Source organism: Empidonax traillii, unplaced genomic scaffold (assembly GCF_003031625.1).
Source record: "Empidonax traillii isolate 1590-97213 ecotype Southwest subspecies unplaced genomic scaffold, ASM303162v1 scaffold245:size1430315, whole genome shotgun sequence".
NCBI lineage: Eukaryota > Metazoa > Chordata > Aves > Passeriformes > Tyrannidae > Empidonax > Empidonax traillii.
In genome coordinates, this window is record NW_020955438.1 from 377,417 (window position 1) to 397,768 (window position 20,352).

Here is a 20,352-nt window from a genome sequence, read left to right on the forward strand (position 1 = left end):
GTTGTTATAAAAAGAATTTTGCAATTTTTTCACTTTATGCACTAGTTTTACTATCTTCTTCTACCAACTTGTTTCAGATTCCAAGTCTCAGTCACAGTGTCATCTCACAGACAAGTTTCCGTGCAGAATATAAGTCCACGGGAGGTCCTGCTGTCTTCCAGAAGCCAGTGAAGTTCCAGGTGGACATAACATACACAGAAGGGGGAGAGGCACAAAAAGAGAACGGGATCTATTCTGTCACTTTCACACTCTTATCAGGTAACCGTGGCAAAGCTCTAAAATGGGTGTAAGCTGGCTTTGTCCTTGCTGATAATAGAGGCCTGCAAATTGCTCTGTCAGAGGAAAGAATATAATTGTCTTAGCCTCAGGGGGAAAATTCAGACGGGGAAAGGAGGACATTTGGAACAAAAATAGTGTTGGTAGCGATGGAAGTGGCAGGGAGGGAAAGAGATTCCCAAAGAGGTGAAGTTACCACTGCCACGATTAGTGCTAAAATGGCTGCTCTGTGCATCAGATCTTGAATATGTCATGATACTGTCTCTGTGTTTCACTCAAAAGTCTGAGTCTCAGCTGGGCATTGTGAGGCCACTAGTTTCTTCCTTCTGACAGAAATATTCACTCACCCTTTTCTTCTGGGTGGCCACACGTTCCCCCCAGGGTTTAAAACAAACAACCCCCCCACACACACCTTTTATGTCTTCACAAAAGGAGCCCAGAAGCCATTCTTCCTCCTGCTGAGTCCAGCACACCACAGTCCCTTTGGCTGAAGGACAGAGGCACTGTCAGTACACTCTTGGGGACAAGACTGAAGGGGAGATACTTGTGATATTTCCCCTCCAGCTTGGGTTGTATACTGACTTTGCTCCCATTCTTCTCACAGCCATTTGTGCCTCTTCTCTCCTCACAGGTCCAAGCCGTCGCTTTAAGAGGGTAGTAGAAACCATTCAGGCACAGTTGTTAAGCACACATGACCAGCCTTCAGTGCAGCAGTTATCAGGTAAGTAGTTTCTACTGTTGAGCACCTTGCTTCAGCAGGGACAGGAAGGTGAAATGCCTCTCGGTACCAGGAGGCTGAGGGAGACCATCCCTCTGATCACAGCAATAAACGGGCTCCATTCGGACAGAGCAGTAACTCCCTGCACCCACCCTACTCCTCCCTTTCTCATTCCCACTCCAATACTCCCAGTGCATTCCCCAGTTGAACAGCTTCTGCCCTCTGCCCGCCCAAAGAGCCATTTGCCCACTTCTCCATCAAAAGCTGCATCATCAACAGACCTTCCAGATTTTCTCCAGCTCCAAAATATCCCAGAATAGGGACATGCTCTAGAAGATACCCGATTTTCAAATCCTTCAGGCATGCTTTAGAAACCTCCAACTTCAGAGGGTCTCAGAACAATGCTGAGAGCTACTTTTAACTTAGCCATTAAGAGATGGTCAGAAGGTGGTTAATAGTTTCCATTAGTGTGATCAAATTCTTGGCCCAATACTGTGGTAACACAAATTATATGCTAAGGTTCTGCAAAAGCTATATTTTACCAATTTGAAAAGTAAATTTCAGTTCCTCATGGTGGTAGAGAAATCCTTACGTGTGTTACCCTGTGCAGTGACATCAATCTGAATGTGCAGGCAGCTTGAATTGATAATACAAGAACTGGCTTCATCCCACCGTTATGTAGCAAGTGTTCCCTCTGAACACTAGTGCTTGCACAAAAAATACCAGTGTTAATTCTTCTGTCCTTTAAAAGGACAGAACAAAGAAGAAGGTGAAAGTTGAAAACTTAAGGCAGATGAGCTATTGGGAGTGCTTCAAGGAAGGAAAAATAGGGAGAAGCAGAAAGAATGTGCAGATACAGAGAATAAATAGGAGCAAGGTAGAGAGCAGAAGCTGCAGGAAGAAGAGAAAGAGTGAGGAGGAGTGGGAGATGAAAAGGAAGTAAATAAATATTATACTTTAGAGCCAAATTCTGTGCTTGACCTTTGTGTGAACAAGCCAAGGCAAAAGTGTGGGAGTTAGGTTGGCATTGCATCCTGCAATTAAATCCCAGATGTCCTTGGCTCATTGCACATATGGGTTACATCCTTCTGGTCTAACAGTGTGGCTTTGGCAGCTGAAGATAAAATAACTCCATCTAGAAGTGTGTGTGCTTAGTACCTGACAGAAAAGTATGCTCAGTTTAGTGTCCACTTTGCTTTTGGCCTCCAGCACTGCCTGACCTTCTGCATGCTGGATTGCAATGATGCCCAGCACATGGGTTATTCCGTTCAGAAACAGGGAAGATGAGGACACTACAACTACAGTTGATTGAGGTTTTTGCTGTCTGAACTTTAGAAATTAAATCAAACTTAGGGAAGCAGCTAGAATTTTCTGCCAGCCCCTCCTCTTGGGAAATGGTAGGGTTAAGTGAGGGTGAGGAGAATTAGATAGAAAAGCATCTTGTAAGTGTATTTCATGTTACTCCTGATGTGTGAACAGTATTCAAGCATTCCTTATTCCTTAGGGAAGGAAGTGTACCCTTACTTTCCTGTGAGGAAAAAATTGTTTAAAAAGTAAATAACTTGATGATCTCCCTTAACTTCTTCACCCTAATATGTCCTAGCTACTGAGGCTCTCTAGAAAGACTTGAACCCTCTTGCACACTTGGCATGTGAAGCAGGATATCTCCCTGAGAAAGTCATATTATAGCGGGAATAAAACCCATTCAACTGACTAAAGTTCAGGGAGATGTTATGGACAAACTGTGCTGTGAGAAATGTATCTGACTTACAGTTTTGCTCTGGTTCTGGAATGGAAAAATCATGATTTCTACTGCTGAAAGCAACATGAGAATATGTTGTTCTAGCAGGTAAAACCTAGCCTGATGTCTAATGCCAGAGTGCAATAGGTAACTCCACATGGAGCAAACCCAAAATTTAAGTGTGTTTTGGTTTGTTTTTTTTTTTAATTTAAAAATGAGAATTCCCTTGGCTGGGGAGTTAACCAGGCAAAACAGCTCACGAGACAGGGTGCCAAACCGTTCCGTACCGTATCCCCTGACCTGGTCAGGAATATGCAAGTCTCTTGAAAATGAGAGAAGTCAACCTGAAAATTTTAGATTGGAGCAGAGTACAAGGAAAAGAGAAAAGGAAGGGAGGGGAAATAAAAGGATTGTTACCAAAAAGAGACAACCCATGCATCAAAGTAAAGAGGCCCCGTGGTTCACATCCCCAGTCAGTAGGAGTAAGGAGAAGTAAAGGGATAAAGGACAGCAGAGTTCACATTCAGCACCTTGCTTAGCTGGGTGTCTATAGCTGGAAAGATGTGTGCAAGAATTTCCTAGAAATTGTCATGGAATTAATCAGCTTTTCTCACTAGAAACAATGGAAAGTCTTCTCTGTTTCTCTTACCCTCCCATATGCCAAGCTCTGAACAGTTCACAGAAATTGGGGTGGTTGGGCTCCTGTTGAGGTTCACAGTTTGAGGATACTCTGTAGGCAGTCCACCGCTGCAACAGGAGGAGCTCACAGTTCACTTGGACTCTCCTCCTCTGTGGCTCTGAGCGTCTTGCTGTCTCTGACCAGCAATACTGTCCAGCACTGGATATTTTCCCAGCTCATTGTGCACAGACATCTCCTCTTAGTGGTTGTTTCTCCTACCTATTAGTTCAGATGCCATTACAGGTGGGATGATGAGAACCAGCTGTGAAAGGTGCATGCCTGTAAAGTGAGACCTGCAAAAGTGGAAGATTCAGTGAACTCAGTATAAAGCAGAACAGCAAGGCCTAGTAAGCCTATGGCACTGACAGTCATTCTCTCTCCTGCCCCTCTTTGATCTGCTATGCAGTATGCCAGCCCACTGAGCCGGCTTGCCTGGGTTTCAGAATGCAATTCCCTCTTTTTCATTTCCTCCGGCTCACAACAGTGTTTGTAGATGTCATGTTGCCCATGCATCTGTGTGTGTGTGTGTATGTGAGCCTGTTATGTACCTGATCTAGGCAGATGTGTTTCTGTGTCATGCTTGAGCACCTGATAATCTCCCTTCCTCCATATATCCCTTCATTCACTTCCATTTTTCCTTTCTAAGACTGGCTGTGCATATTTCTTCTGGCATTCTCTGAAGCAGGAAAATAAGATTCCCTCCCTTACCTGAATAAATGTGTAAATAAATGAAATCCATTCCAAAAGTTTATGTAGTACTTCTAAAAGCCACCGCTTAGTTGGCCGAATTTAATGCAACATATCAACTTTCTAACCTAAGCTTTCAGGACCTCTGTACTATGATTGCTGAGACAGTACCAGGTCTACAACTCATGACTAGTATGAGTTACAAGTAACTAGGGATCAGTTGTTAATTTTTTCTTCCCAATGAAAGAACTAGAGACCATCATATGAAAGTAGTGGAAGCCAAGTACCAAAAAAAATATTGGAAAGCATCTCTTCACATAATCTGAGACCTGTGGAACTCTTCTCTCAAGCAGGTTCTGCATGTGAGGAGCTTGCAGATGCTCATCTTCCCCTGAGTACTTCTTACTCACAGGGAGGCTGGAGAACTCTCTGGCTTGAAAAAACCTTTATAGGATTGCTCAACAGAGAAACCACAGCAGGCTCAGAAAATCTCTGACCTGGTAGTCAAGTCAGGCAGCGTTAGGAAGTGTCTGCTTTGCCTCCTCTTACACTCCTGTGTGTCTTTGTGGCTGCTGATGGAGACGGAGCACTGGATGGTTTTGGTCTTTGGTCTGAACCGGAATAGTTGCCCTTGTGTACTTGTTACTGGTATCAAAAGCCACTAAGCCCAGCAAGACCACGAAAGGACAGTCCCTTTTGCATCACGAATGAGTCTGTCTATGGGAGCAGTCAGCCTCATCTCTCATCCATGTGTAGCTCCATCCAGGAGCCTTATACTCAGAATCTCTACTTAGGTAATCCCTGATCAAACTGCCCCTTGCTGGGATAAAAAGATCTCTCTCCATGGAGGAAGATATCTCAGATTTGTGCCTTTGTTTCAGCCCAACACTCTTTCCATTAAATCATAATCTGTTTTTTCTGAAGCCTTTGCACAAAAGAGTAATAGTAACAGCTGGTGAATAGGGACATGCAAAAGCCATCTGTGATCATTCACAGGGTATCAGTTTTTATTTCCCTGATATTTTCTTGTTTCTTTGAGCTTTGATTTTAAGTGTGGGGTGCTACATATTCTTATTTGTTCCCATTTTCCCATGTTCTGGGCAAACAGCAATACTGAAATAACCTTTATAACTTCTTTGGGAAAGGTTTTCTCTTGTTATATTTTTGTCTTCATATCAAATTTTAACCATTGACATCTCAAAGTTCAGAGCGTCTCAGTGTTACTGCTGGAAGTGCCTTTAATCAGCATAAACAAGTGCTTAGAGACCATATCTAGCTTCAAAATAGAGCAGTGCAAATTCTTGATAGAACACTGATTTGTGATTTCTTGATATTTTATGGCTCACAAGAGCTGTAGGCTAAAGTGCTGTAAAAAAATTAATAACAAACTCAGTTTCCAAATGTGCAAAGGATTTTATCATCAAGACTTAAAAGGGAATAAGGAGCAAATAAGGAGCTTTGCAAGGTAAATTTTCAGCTGCAAACTCAAAACAAGGACTCTGCAAATGCCAATTTGAAACTGGATCACAATTCAGTTTTTCTGGGGCTCTTCCAGGTCCCAGGTTTCTCTTGTTTCCTGCAATCTTGTGTGACCCTTTTTGTCTTACCACTCTTGTAGTGTCTGGACTAATTACATCATCTTGCTATCGTGGTTCCCACCTACAAAAGGTGCCCTCTAATGCCTGGTTGGATTGGCAGAGCCCTGGTTTTTGGCTGAACAGCCTTAGTATTATTACTGAACAGCCTTCGTTAAAATTATCTGAAATACTTACAGGTAGTTCTGAAATCAAGCATGTAGAAAAAAGTCCAGGCTCTCCAAGGTTTTGATAGGAGAACAGGGAATTTCAAATAAGCACACTAACACTGGGGAATTTAAATCTGAATGATAACTGCCTCGGACCAGAGGAACTGGTGGCTCCCTTGACATCATCTCCCTCCCTGTTTATTGGGGACTATGAGCATCTGGCAGGAGCTGTTCAGTGATTTCTGGGATCTAGCCCTGGATTTGGAGATCTCAGAGGAGCAGCTGTTTGGGTGAGATTTCCTGGGCTAGGACAAGTCTCAGACTCAGAGACATCAGAAGCATCACAGACTAAGCAGCTTCATTATGAAATTTGAGTAGGATAGAAATGGAGACATTAAAGAATAAAGAAAATTGTGACAGAAAATTCAACAGAACACTAGCAATTTTTAATGAATTCGGAACTTGTTTGGCCTTTTGAAGGAAGGCCTTATTTTAAACAAAATATTTGCCATCTGTTAATGAACTGAACTGGATGCCATTTATAAAAGATTCTTGGTCAAATCCAAAGTGTGAGGGACTGCCAGCAATTTCTATGAAATAAGGAATTGCCTTATCATCATCAGGATTGAGATCTGACACTGCTACTATGTTTTAATTAAAAAATTAAACAGGACACATTAAAAATGCAGTTACATGACCCATCAATGCTTCTCAGACAGTTAAAAGCCCTTGAACCCTGGCTTTATTCCTTTCACATGACACCTGGATTCCCCAGTCACTGGACTGTGGATTAGTATCTGTGAGCAGAAATGACTGCCAAGAATCTAAGACTTTCTAATTAGAATGAAAATTCTACTTTAAAATGATGGAATACTTTCTCATATAGAGTATTTACTAAAGCAGATGTTACAATGTGATGGAAATGAAAGAAGTATTAAAGTAATTATTTTAAAAGAGAAGCTGAAGGCATATTAACACTGTTAGTCTTTTAAGTAATGCAATATGAGCTGCTGGTCCTGGTGTGCTCATGCTGACTATGCCTTAGGAATTGGGGAAAAAACAATTTGATCACGTCTTGGAAAGACATTACAAATAAAAATTATTTCCTATGCAGTTCCTGGGACTAGCCATGGCAATACAGAGAATGCAAATTATATTTTTACATTAAAGTTTTAAGAAAGACAAGTTAGAGGTTTCATTAGTGTTCCTTTGTTTTTTCCATGGTCTCATATTTTAAAAAAAAATTCCCTATCCATCAAAACTAATACCATACCACGCAAATTTACCTTTTTAGGAATAAAATGGGGTACAGAGCCCAAGATGTTATGCTGCCAGAAAGCATGTTGGAATCCTTTTTTCCTGTGTAGATCTGTCAGCTTGTATTCTGATCACACAGTGAATGTGTGTAGACCTGTTACACAGTTAGCTTTAAATACTAAAGTCAGCTATGCCGACTACAAATGACTGAGGAAAAAAAGGCAGTATTAACTTAAGAAGGCATAATTATTTTTTAATTTGTTAAAATTAAGAACAAAAGAGAAATACCAGTTTCAGGTGACTCTTAGTAACCAGACACAATGTTTACCTTCTGTGACTTTTTTTTTATTTCCAGACTGCTAGTTACTGGTTAGTGTGGATACATTTGAGGGGAAAATTACAGGTGATGGAGGGTGGAGTCAGAAACAGTCTTTTGGCCATATTTGAGACTTTCTTTGCTCTTACGTGTTCTTTCAAAGCTAAGTTCTGCTAATGATTGGGTGAATTCTCTGTGCTCTGCCACTATAGATCTGCATCACACTACGTTACAGCAAAGTGTAGTTGACTCTGAGGGGGCTGGACAGGAACCACTGAAAGACCAGAGACAACAAACTTCTTCAAGTTATTAAAGTAAAAAAAAGTTATCCAAACCCATGAGCGTGACTTCGGTCACTGACCCAATCAGCAACTGTAGGCACTTCTCAAATCTATTTCTTCGGGGAGAAACGTAATTTGGGAGATTAGTTTGTCTTCATTCTGCCAGATTAGCCAAAGAATTTCAAAGGCAGGTAAACTCCTAGCCTCTCCGACACCTCTGATATATTGTTCCAGTTCTTGAATGCTCTCTTCTCCTTCACCTCCACCCTTTTCCCTCTTTCTCTTTCTCTCAATCTTGTGCCTTCCTGAGAGAACTTCCATGGGTATCATCTCCCACTGACCTCTGCCAGCCCACCTTTAGCCTTGGGGATGGAGAGCATATACCTGCTGCTTAGATGCTTTGACCAGTGTCACTGGACCAAGCACCTGCCCTCTCTGCTCCATGATTTTCTAAATGATCCATGGAGTACAGGCCTGGTTGCATCAGAAAAGATGCTCTTCTAGCATGAGTTCATCTTACCCAAGCATATCCAGCACCCCTTCCCCCTCTTAGGAAATGACTTTTCTCAATATTTAAGGGGAGGAATGCTGAGAAATTATCTTTCCCTCTGTACCACAGACTTTATAGCAAACAGGGAGTTGTTAGAGCTTCCTGGCAGTTATGGATTTTCAGCATATATGTGCATGTTTCTGAGAAGGGTATTTCTTGAATACCCAAGTGTTCATCGGGAGCCCAGGCAAGAGGAGATCTGAGACTAAGCTTAGTGCTATAACTGGTAGCCACTTGCTCAGCAGTGAATTGCCCATGAACACGATGATTTAGATACCAAATGCAAGGGAGTCCTGGCTGACAGCAGCAGATCTGGCTTGCCAACAGGTTCCACGTGGGAGTGTCCAGCTGGGCTGGTCCTTTCAGTTTTAAAGCTGACATGTAGAGCTCCTTCTGATTATCACACCCCAGTAGGAAGCACCCAGAGGCTGTGGTAATGGCAGCTATACACAAAGTGGACAGTAGTGTCTTCGAGCCAGACTCTGCCACCCTTTCCAGAAGTATTTCTACTGCCTTTGAAAACAAGAGGAATAAGAGACTTGAATAAGAGACACAGAGTTAGGTTGGAACTTTGACGTTATCCTTTGGGGTCTAAAAGATGTTTTTGAGCTGTACAAGTAACCTCACTCCATGTACAATAGCATAGTGCTGTATTTCTTCCCTCTCTCCAGTTTTTTTTTATGTAGATATATCAGCTGATTGAACATTTCCTGGCTGTTGCAGGCTAACTTGCAAAGCCAGCCAGGTGAAGCACTGTATTCAAGGCTTCTAGTTTGTTAATGTGGTGGCAGAATATTTCCCACATTTCATAGATACCTGTAGCTATGATAGAGGGGTAAGTGGAGGCAGCAGTATTTAAGCAGCATCCACTCTCAGTCACAGGGCCAGATTTACACTGGCATATAGTGGGTGGCAGAATTTGGCCTGGGTTGTGAAAAGACCAAGATGTGTATGTGTTTCCTGCTTCAGATAATAATGTGCTAAGTTACTACTTTATGCACAGAGGTGTGGAAACCTTTTTTTATGTTTTTCCTCCCTCCCTCCTCTTTCCGTTCTATGATCCAGACACCACTAACTGTATGGAGTTGATGACTGGCAGACTTTCCAAATGTGGTAAGAACTTCCTTCCCTTCTGCCTTTTCACCTTCCCCAGCCCCTGCTGAGCAACGTAATAATGCGCCGTCCTGTCCCTTCCACCTCTTCCCCTTCCCTATCCCTGCTCTCCCTCGCTCTTTTCAAGACTGCCTACACTGTAACAGCCCACTATGTCTTTCATTCACCTGGAGGACACAAGCATATACCCCTTTTTCTGTTCCTCCCCATCCATGCACAGATGCACAGGCTCCACCACAGCTTTCCCCTTCATAGCACAAACATGAGATTCCCTCCCTCACTGTAACCCAGGCCAGTGATTTTCTTTTCTTTCCTGATTTTTTTTCCTCTTTTCTTTACTTGCTGCTGTAGATTCATGGTTCTTGAGTCCCTTTTTTGCAGTGAAGCTGAATGCTGCCCTGCTACCTGCTGTCTCCCTTGGTTTCCTGCTATTTATTGAGACAGGAACGCGACATTATTTAATCTATTTTGCATCCAACCCCTTCTTCCCCAGATATCCTTGGGGCGTGACCCTTTTAAATCCTCCATAAGACACACTGCATATTATCTGGCAGACACTTAGCTAGTGTAAATTGTCATAGTTCCACTCTGATCTCGGGCAATAATGTTATGTCTCTCGCTGGAAGAGTAGTGACCCTACTGAAGATTTGGAATTTTGCTAGGTATAAGATAAAAAGTTTCCTGAAAAACTTGCAGCTCAACTTGCTTGAGGTTATGTGAATTTTGGTTAATTTGCCCCTAGGTTTCCTTCCCCCGTGAATACACGTGTACTGGGTTCTTTCTTTCATTACCTATGCCCCTACTCACTCCTCCAAATACAATAGGGGAAATACCCACATGCTATGAGAGAAGTTTTTGTCTTATATCTTGTGCAGATTCTGTACGAGAGAACTCTGTTCTCTTTAGATTTCCATTCTGGTACCAAGGTTGAATTCAGATATCTCTGTGAAAGGGAAGACAAAATGTTGAGGAAGTGGTCACTGAGCTACTACTGCAACTGCCACACCACCTCTTCGTAAACTGAAGAAGGTAGTTCTGGAGTTGTTGTGGAGTTCTGTAACCACAAAGGGAAGTTGTCATGGTGGAGATGGTATTAGGTTTATGCATGTGTTACTGAGGCAGAATTTGGACTGTTTCCTGTATTTCAGATGGTCTCTTTTCCTTAAGTTGCAGCCTTGCTGGTGGAAGTTTTTCCTTTGCTCTGAAAGGAGCTTGTTTGATTTCTTACTTGACTTTTCTGATCTCCTCGTGACTCATTTAAGTTGTAGGGAAACCTTCAGCTTCTTGAAGGCATCAGGCAGTCATTCCCTCTTCTTCCTCAGCGCTTTGTTTCTTGCCTGGATCTGGCATTCACATCATACAAAAATACTAAAATGCCGGTTCTGCTGATTGCTTGCAAGTTAATTGAGCTATAGAAATCACCAGCCAGTACTCTGCATCCTTTAGGCAGAGAGCATCACTGCTCACTCACAGTTCATGCAGGCCCTCCAGCTGTCATAATGTCAGCAGCAATCCAGCAGGGGACAAAGAGGACGAGGTGAAGGCCATCAGGGAGACTGTTTTGTGGCAGCTACGGCATAGACAGATCACAGAGAGAGGGAGGGAGAAGAGAAAGGATGGCTTGTAGGGGTTTAATGGAGCTGCTTCCTTTAAATCACATTCCTGTTGGTGTAGTCACCAACAACATAAGCAGTAGTGACTGCACAATGCTGAATTCCACCCTCTCATATGAGTGAAGAGCTGTTCCGTGTGCAGGAACCCATGATTTAGACAGGGGAGTGAAAGGGAATGATGCAAGCACTTAGCCTATTTTTGGCAAGTTGTCCTCTGTGATTCTGAGGATCAGAAACCCCCCTTGAAGCTGACAAAATGTTCATCCAGTAATAGCAAATAGTGCATGAAAAACTATAAAACTGTATTCTGTGGGGGTTTTGGCCTCCACATTGTTCTGTATTCTGAGAGTGAGCACAGAATGTCATTTTAGCAAAAAGACTTAACACTGGAGCAAGAAGAGCCAATCAGAGGCTCAGCCATGTGAAAGCTCTGGTGGGAATGAGGAATATCTTTTCACCCACTCTAAACCACTGAATGTTGTAATTAACAGCAAGACAAATTTGTCTAGTCCTTTAAATGTTATCTCGTCTTCTGCTAGCAGTGATCATCAGTCTCAGAAGTGATTTGCTTACAGCCATTGGCATTGAAAAACAAGTTAATGTTGGAACAGACAAGGTGTGTCATAGGAGCTGCCAACATCCAAACAGCGTAACAGCTGCTGTACCAACCCTACCTGTGCAAACTAGAAAACTGCTGCCAGCAGTTCTTCTATTTCACAATAGAAGAAAATAATTTGGCTCGTATTAAAGTTGAGATGCACGTTGGGGTGGAATATTTTATGTTTCCACCTATCTCAGCAGGGGAATGGGCATTGCTGTTGTCAGAAAGACTAAACTGTTGTCCGTGAAGTTTGTTTGTAAGATTAAATTTACCTTGTAAAAATTTAAATCTTTACATATAAAATGCAGCTGTAACCTAAATGCCTACAGGAGTGACACCTTAGCTGATCTATTCCTTGTGTGTATTCAGAGCCAAATCAGTTTAGTGACAAATAGGCTTTACCACTTTTTGTGCTGCCATTAAGCCTTATAAAATCAGCAGAGCTTTAAAGAAACTAGATTCTGTTTCTTTTGAAGCAGGATTTAGAGAACTGTTTACTACCATCTAATCTGGTATTTATGTCTATCTTGCTGAAGAATAGCTTGTACGATTATGGTTCTAATAAGGTTCTGAAGAGCCTTTACATTAAAATTAAAAATCAAGATCAACATAAACTGGAAAGCTCTCCAGCTTCAACCACAAAGCTGGGAATTAGAAAGCAAGTGTCTTTCATTGTAGATTGAACAAGTTGGATCTGGAGCCATTGACACACATCACACAGAAGCCCACAGTGCCAATTTCAGTAGTCCTTGTTCAGAAAAGAGTCTGTCTTCATAAACTTTAATGACGTTGTTTAAATAGTGAGCTGAGAATTTTTGGGGGGTGGTTGAATTCATAGTAAAGCTGGTGTATGGTCTTTGGTAGCTCCCCTTCCTAGCCATTTTTAGTTTTTTGGAATCCTTAGTGAGTATGTTTTGCCAAGGTGCTGGGTGCTGGCAGAAAGCTCTGAAAAGCCTTCCTTATCCTCCACTTTACCTTCTGACACACCCCAGGGAGCCTGTAAACTTCCCAGTCTTCCCTGCACCTGTCTGAGGATGAATTTCATTTCCAAGTAGGCAGTCTTTTCTTGTTGTTTTCCATCTCTCATGACTCTCAGGAAAGTCTTGAGTTACATCAGTGGCACGTCCGTGGAAAGTGGGTGATGATAAGAGGAGGAGAAGGTTAGTACATATAACTAGTGCAGCTCCAGTCGTATCATGCTGCTATGTTGGGCACTGCACAATCATATGTTCCTGCAAAATCTTAGACCATAACCCTGTGCAGGCTGGGAAGAAGACCTTGTGTTTATTTTTAAATATTTATCTTGTATTGCTGCTTACAATTCCTTGCACCAGAGTTAAACAAAAAGCTTTTTGGATCCTTGTGTGTACCAGTGGCTATCACCAAAATGATCTGATCAAAGCAGAAGCACAGCAAATCCACTTGCCTTTCGTGTCTCTCCAGTGTATTTCAGTCAGATCTCTTGCTTCCAGTGATTAGGACTTGACATAACTTCCTTTTTAGAGCCATCTGATCTTGTTGCCCATGGCCAATCATCCTCAGTGCACACAGAACAACTGCACTGCAGTAAAGGCTTCTCTTCGTAGCTTCTTGCAGTCACAGTTTGATTCATACAGATGTGAGCCCATGTCAGTACCATCCCAAGCTGCTTGAGAAGTTAGGAAACATTTTGTAGTTTTAAGCTGGTTGCCTCACATTTGGGTTGCAATTGCAGCCTGTAGCTTTGTGAGTGCTGATTTAGAGACTGCTGGTGTTAGCAGCAGCAGCAAATATCTGGGCTTGGTGCTCTTGGAAGTGATCCTGACCCATATTGGCATTAATTAGAGTAATCCTGCTTCTCACAAAGTAGCTATTTGATGGAAGACGAGGTTGGTTATTTGCATTCAAAAAGCTGTAGCTGATGGCAGAAATACCAGTGCTGAAATCTGCAGGAAAAAAAACATACGCTGCCCTCCCAGCTGAAAGGCGCTTCTCACCACTGTCACTCTGTGAAGAGACAAAAGGAAGACCCACCTGAAAGATCACATATTCATTCATAATGGGTAGTTTCCAGTAAGTCACATGTTCTGAAGAGTTCAAGCCAGATTTCCCAGCTACCCCTGCTCTCTCTGCCAGTATCCTTTGCTCTCTAGATGAATGGCTGACTCCCCACATACTGTAATTGTAATACCTTCAGTCTAGTGTTGTGTTCAGGAGACATTTCTTTTCCAATTCATGCCTCATGGTTTTGCACTGCAGAAGAAGGTAGCCACAAAAAAAGGCAACTTGGCACTAGAAATGAATCCAGACTTAGTGAACTATTTGGTTCATGTCAGTTCCTGTTTTGACAGCTATGGTGAGATTTTTACAATCCAATTCAAGATCTTTTCCTCTTTCTCTGTAGAAATACCTAATACAGCAAACACAGATATCTCACTCCTAATTAAGATCACAGTACTTTATTTATAATAGCCAGTGTTTCAGGATACTGCATGGAAATGCTTGGTGTACTAAGCTGCTGTACTAAGCTAAGTTTTAAGATGGCCTTCTTAGAAAATTAAATCATTGATTGATTCGGTGGAAATGAGGAAGCAACATTTCACCAACATGCACAAGTCGTCTCTCCCTCAGGAACAGGTCAGAGAACTTTAAAACCCATAAGATAATACATGAATATCCATCTGGTGGAAAAGACCAAAATCATATTATGAAGTGCCAATACATTTTTGACATTTTTATAGACAAAAAGGACTGGAATGGAGCAGCAGAAGTCTCCAAGAGAATGGGTAGCAGCAATGCTATCATTTGCTGTGGCTTTACGAGTGTGGGTCATCAGCTTCCCCTCTCAGCACACACTTGTGCAGGCAGATCTTTGTAAAAGGACAGACAAAGAATTCTTGGGCTTAGTCCTTTACCATCCAGTTTTCCAGAACAGCATGCTTCCACAGCAGAATCTGGCATCTCTTCATCCCACTACTATCTTTGTCTGCTCTTTCAGTGCCACCAGCTGTCCAAATGAATGTATGATTCCTTCCTCTCCATCATCATGTCTCCTTTTTTGAATGTTATGTGGTGGTGCTGGATTGGCCAAAACTGTTTACCAGTAACAGACACATTTGGTTTCTGATTCATTACACAGGCCTTAGCTCTGCAGAAGGTAGCAGCAAGGAAATAGGCCTCATCTCTTTGGGGCTTTCCTGCCTGTGTTCACCATTCTCTAACTCATCACCCAAGAGCTACCTGTCTGAGCAATGTTGTCTGTAAAAGGGGAGGCAGAACTGGATCTCAGTTTCTCTGTATATTTCTGAGAGAGAGAGAAAAAACGTGCAAGATAGAGGCAGAATGGCCATCTGGATCCTTCTGGCTCATCACAAATATTGGACCACCCTCCTGCAGAGGAGATGGGATGTTTTAGGGGAGTAAGAACAAGGAGGGGTTATAGAGGTGCAAGGTTGGTTGTTCAGGTCTGCCCAGGTGTGTAGCAACTGAAAGTTCCCGCCTGCTGGTGGCATGGACACCTGTGCCAGTGCTGTGTGATAATCCAAGCAGTTCCTACCAGCAGTCTGTTCCTGAAAACACTGTTTTCAGTTGGTATTTTTACTGGCAGAGTCTAAGGACTCTGGAAAATAAGTCACCTTTCCCAGTTGCAATTCAGGTATCCTGCTAAGGAACTGGAGTTGTCTGTGGACTGTCAGTAGTTCACGAGCTCTTTGAGGCATCTCTCTGATTTGTATCTGTACAGTGCCTAGGCTAGGGGCTCTTTAGTTTGGAGGAAGACTCCTACACAATACTACAACTAAACAAAGAGGAACAGGTCACTTTATCTTTCTGTCATCCCTTTCACTTTTATACTTTTGGAGTGGGTTCTATATTTTAAGTTGTTTTTGAAGGCAGGAGGGACTCTATCAACAGAAACCAAGCAAAAGGAAAGAAGTGTCTAATCTTAACAAAGAGGGCTAATATTCTGTCAAAGCAGCAAAATGGGTTTGAAAGGGAATCGATTATCACTCATTAAGAGAGTGTTTTAATGCTTTATGTGAAAGGAAAGGAGTAGAATTTTTGTTATGTGATTCACCACAGCTGCTATCAAAACAAAGAGCAACCTAGGGATGAAAAAGACAAGGATAAAGAGTAAGGAATGAGTATAGGAAGAAAACCTCAGTAAGAGAGGCAGGCAGAAGACAGGAAGGATGTGAAAGCACCAAGGGAAGGATAAGGGAAGTCAGGTTTACAAAAGATGTCTCCGTTTCCAGTGGAGACCTATATTTTCCAATTTACTTTCTTCCAAAGCCCAGGCTAAATATGCAAAATCCCAAAATTTCTCAGGCTATACAGAAAGGAAAGGCAGAGGATAATCCCACAGATGGCATATTTGTTTTGTGCAGCTTTGTGTTCAGCACCACGAGGATTAGTGCATTAAAAATACATAGACTTGAGAGTGATGGTTTCATAGGAGGGGGAAGTGCCTCAGGGTTTGCTTCCCTTAAGTCAGTGGGAATGTTGCTATTTGCTTCAATGAAATGAGGACCAAGCCCTTATCTGACTGTCTTAAAATGTTACAAAACAGCAGGATCTAATCAGTAACTGGGGCTCTAATCAAGAGCCTCCAGGCTTGTCCTGAAGCTGCTTGTTCACCATCTCCTGTTACGTTCTGTGGAGGACGGAGGATCTTTATAATGCCAAAGCAGGGTCTTTGCAAGGTGCATCCTTTTCTGGTGTCACTTCTGGTGCCTGGAATGACTCACCTCATTTTCTCTTTCCTCTCCTACCTGGGTGCTCTGATTCTACTTGGCTTCTCAAGCCAGTGACACCACTGGGGCTAGGTCAGTGGCAAACAGGCTTGCTAAGAACAGCAGATGAAATCATTAGGACTGTGAGGGTTGATACAAAACACCAGCTTCCTTTTACATTTTTGTGTCTCTCTCTCTAGCTCGGTTTCTTCCTTTTAGCGCTTATTGTATTCAATTGCATTCACAGTTTTGACTTCTTCATGATACTTGGCCGTTACAGTGCTGCACACAGATGCCACAAACGAGTGACTTCTCCATAAATATATTTATCTAAATATATTCCCTTCAATACCTGACCTTTTCATAAGCTTCAGTGCTTGTTTTCAAACCCATCCGCCTTCCCCATCTTGCAGCGTGCAGCTCCATGGTCTAACTCAAAAATGCGCATTTCCATCTCCTCCTAATAGACATAAACCTAATGCTCTGAACCTCCCCTCCTGCCTCTGATCCTTCTCACGGTTTCTCACCCTTGCTACCCTTCACGCCTTCTTTGCTCTGTGTTGATGAACTTTTGCTCTCAAGGGGAAAGAAGACCTTAGTTACAGATGCATGAAACACCAGGGATGTTCCAAAGAGTCAGTGAGCCAAACCTTCATCCCTGTCCAGACGAAATGGGATGTCATCTCACTTTCTGAAATAAGAAAGGCAGCCTTTTTGAGTCTCTAGATGGGCTTACAGGTGTAAGGACCTATGACGCATTTTGCACTGAATGTTAGGAGTGGAAGATTGCTGAAAAAAGCTATTCTAATCAATTTTCACCTGCATTTTCAAGTCTTGTTTTACTGGATGTATAACCCCAAAGGGAACTGAGAACTAAGAGGAAGGACACCACACCATTTTCATGCTTCCAGCATAGCTGACCCCTACTTATGTATCTCCAGAGAAAAATGTGAGGACTCCTTGGGTAGACCAGCCCAAGAGCAGGCTAATAACCTGTCACATAGACATCAGTGCAGTGATTGTCTGTATTGCTTGGTGTAGGATCAGTTCTTTCTTGATTGCCAGAGAGCATTATTACCTACTATTTAATTACAAGTACAAAGGGCAGAGGAAAGAAAGGGTTAGTGAAATGGCCTATTTTATTTTTCAGTAGCTCACTTTAAACATCCCTAAGGATTTCTTACCTCCCATTAAAATTTTAACTGAAAAATGCTGATTGTAAAGAATTCAGTAGTGATAGAGGCAGAGAAAAGCAGACTGTTAAATACTTTTGCTGCAATAAATCTCCAGACACTTGAAAGCTGGGGAGGAGAAAGGGTGGATGAAACAGGGGCTGCATATTTTAGTAGGACGACTGAAAATCCTGTATCAGGACTCAGCAAGTACAAGATATATAATTTCTAAAGTGTTTTATTGCTCCATTCTTGCTAGTTGTACTTGGTCACTGTTCCTGTCTACATGAAAACAAAAGACTTCTCCAGTTCCTGCAGAGCCCTGCTTACTCTGCCCTCGTCTTTCCCTCTAAGCATGTTGAACCAACTGCTCAGATGAATAACTAGATATTGCCCTACTCTTTTCTCCCAACCTAGCAGTCTTTTCCTCTCCAGCGTTTTTTTCAGTGCTCTTTTTCATTCTCTCTGCTGACTCCATTTGCTTATGAGGATGAGGGGTCCAAAGCCACCTAAGAACCAGATCTGCCCACATTCCTGCATTCAAGGCTGAGTGTTTGCTTTCTTTTTTTTCTTTTCATTGAAAAATGGTATCCACCTAAAAGAAGTAGAAATCAGTCTGAGTAGATAAAAGCGAGTCTGCACAGAGGATGAGCCCACAAACCCATAACAGTTTTAGGGAAATCTCTGAAATGGAAGTCATAGATGTGGAACAGATAGCCCCTTGCCACAGCATTTGTATGCACGTGGATGGAAGCAGGTGGAGCTCATGGAGGTCTGACCCCAAAGTGACTGAGAGTTTGATAGCCCTTCTCCTCTTAGCCAGAAACTGAGATATGGGTTGTGCCTGGCTGTTTGTGCCCATCACTAAGGCTTCACTCAGTTGGGTGAATGATGCCCTTTCAGAAACTCACAGACAGTTCCTTGTGACACTGGTGTACCTGAATGACAGACAGAACTGGGGCAAGCAGGAAGTTGAACACAAAGCAGCAAGTAGAAGACGACAAGGGATGATTTAGATTCATAAGATTAAGATCCTTCACTGAATATATGCCAGCCATTTGATTTTTCTCAGTGTCTGTTAACATGCAGAGAAAAGCAGCAACTACCTGGTTAGCACGGGGCAGGAAATAAAGAGTAACCAGTTCAGTTTTGCAGAGCACAAATACTGTGTATTTCCCCTTTCTTTGTCTAAGAACAGTTGATGTCTGTCTAGCATTTTCCATTAGAGAATCAGAAAGCACTCAGTGAGCTCTCCAGGCGAGTTACCATGCACGGAAAGTACTTACCTGCTGTAGTTAATGAGTTGCTTATGTTTGTAATGAGAGAGAAGGGAAATACAGCATTACCAAGCCACCACTGTCCACCAACTATGGATACATGGCAATCTTTGCTATGAAGAAACCCTTTGCTCCTGACTGAATGTTCCCATTGTAGGAGATGAAAGATTCCACTCTTCACAGCATGCCACCACCTTGGAAGGCAGATACAAGGATCCTATTTCCTTGCTGGAGCTGGAGATGTAAATGATTTGAATTTGACTGAACACTAGAGCCAACAATCCCAGTACTGAGAAAACCATCATGGGATTTTAGTGATCATGAACAGACAGAACCTCCATGGTGTACGTCAGATAAAAAACACCTTCAGTATCCCTGTTTGAAGAGTTTAGTGTGACCATTCCTATGTTTGATAAGGATTAATCACCTAACTCAAGAAAATTAAAAGGGACTAGAAATTCCCTGAAAAGGCTACCTTTCCAGTAGCATCTGGTCCCTTTTCCCTCGGTAGCACCCTGAAGCCTTTCCTCAGGTATGGACTTCCACACATCCTCTGACACAAAACTAGATTAACAGCATATAACCCTCTTGCCTGGAGGTCCAAATGGCATGAAAGGTTGTATTCATTTGCCCAGTACCCAACCCTTGTTAATACTGTGACCTGATCTAGAGGCTGGCTTAAGGAGATGCCTGTTTTACTAGCACAAAACCCTAAACCCCACTCTGGCTCCTAACTCCTGGAGTGCCATGGAGGCTGTGTTGTAGAGAGAACAGAAATTCAGGACAGTGAGGTAATAGTTCTTGACTCTGCTAGGTCCCAGAAATAGTTAAATGCATAACAGCCTGCTTCCACAATGCATTCAGCATCTTCATTTCCAGGTACCTTTGTAGGGAGATCTGAAGGTGCTTAGAAGCCTGTGAGTACAAACCAGAGACCACACATGCAGATGGCAACACTCATCTCAGTCATAGCTCATTTTTCAAATGTTGTTTCCTTCCAACCACTCAGTTGCTTCAGGCTTAGTGATAGCAGGCTGGCAAGGAGATACTCAGAAGAAAATAAAATGCAAGCAAGGAAAGCCTAATGGCTGGTGTAGCCAGATAGCTTAGCAAGGCTGCAAAACAAAGCATCACTTGGTGGGCACGTGCAAATACCCCGTGTTTATAACAGCAGCAGTAGGATGGGATTTGTCTGTATCCAGCATCACATTCATGGATATTTCCATGTGGAATGGCCAAGTGACTCCAAGTAATGGACTGAACTATTTCAGTCACATGATATTGTGTCCTTCTGCTAGGTGAGACAATGCTTCCCCACTCAGGAAAAAACTAAGACCTTTCCCTTAGGTGCTGTATGCTCTTTATTTCTGTAGGTATCCCATCCTAAACACTCTTCCTCTTCCTGCTCATTGTCTTCATTCCCCACACACCCCCACGCACGTGGCTCTGGATCTCCTCATCATGTTCTTCTCGTTAAAAACCCCATTGTTCATTTGTTTGTTTGTTCTCTCTCTTTCTCTCCTCTTTTTCTCTCTCTTTCCCTCTCGTTTTTTTTTTTTTCCTTCTTTCTTTCTTTCTTTCTTTCTTTCTTTTTTTGTCTCCTCTGTTTTGTGTACCC

The 20,352-nt window shown here is 42.5% G+C and overlaps 1 protein-coding gene across 11 annotated transcripts in view; it reads left to right on the forward strand.

The window, feature by feature from the left end:
* Positions 1-20,352, forward strand: part of BRSK2 (BR serine/threonine kinase 2) — a 318,125-nt gene that overhangs the window by 294,400 nt on the left and 3,373 nt on the right. For 7 of the 11 annotated variants that reach the window (XM_027888707.1, XM_027888703.1, XM_027888714.1 and 4 more), the window contains 3 exons: positions 78-258; positions 908-997; positions 9,315-9,362. In XM_027888707.1, the coding sequence (XP_027744508.1) occupies positions 78-258; positions 908-997; positions 9,315-9,362 (319 nt within the window). The remainder of the gene's footprint in view (positions 1-77; positions 259-907; positions 998-9,314; positions 9,363-20,352) is intronic. The other 4 variants (XM_027888706.1, XM_027888709.1, XM_027888715.1 and 1 more) reach the window with 1 other exon arrangement.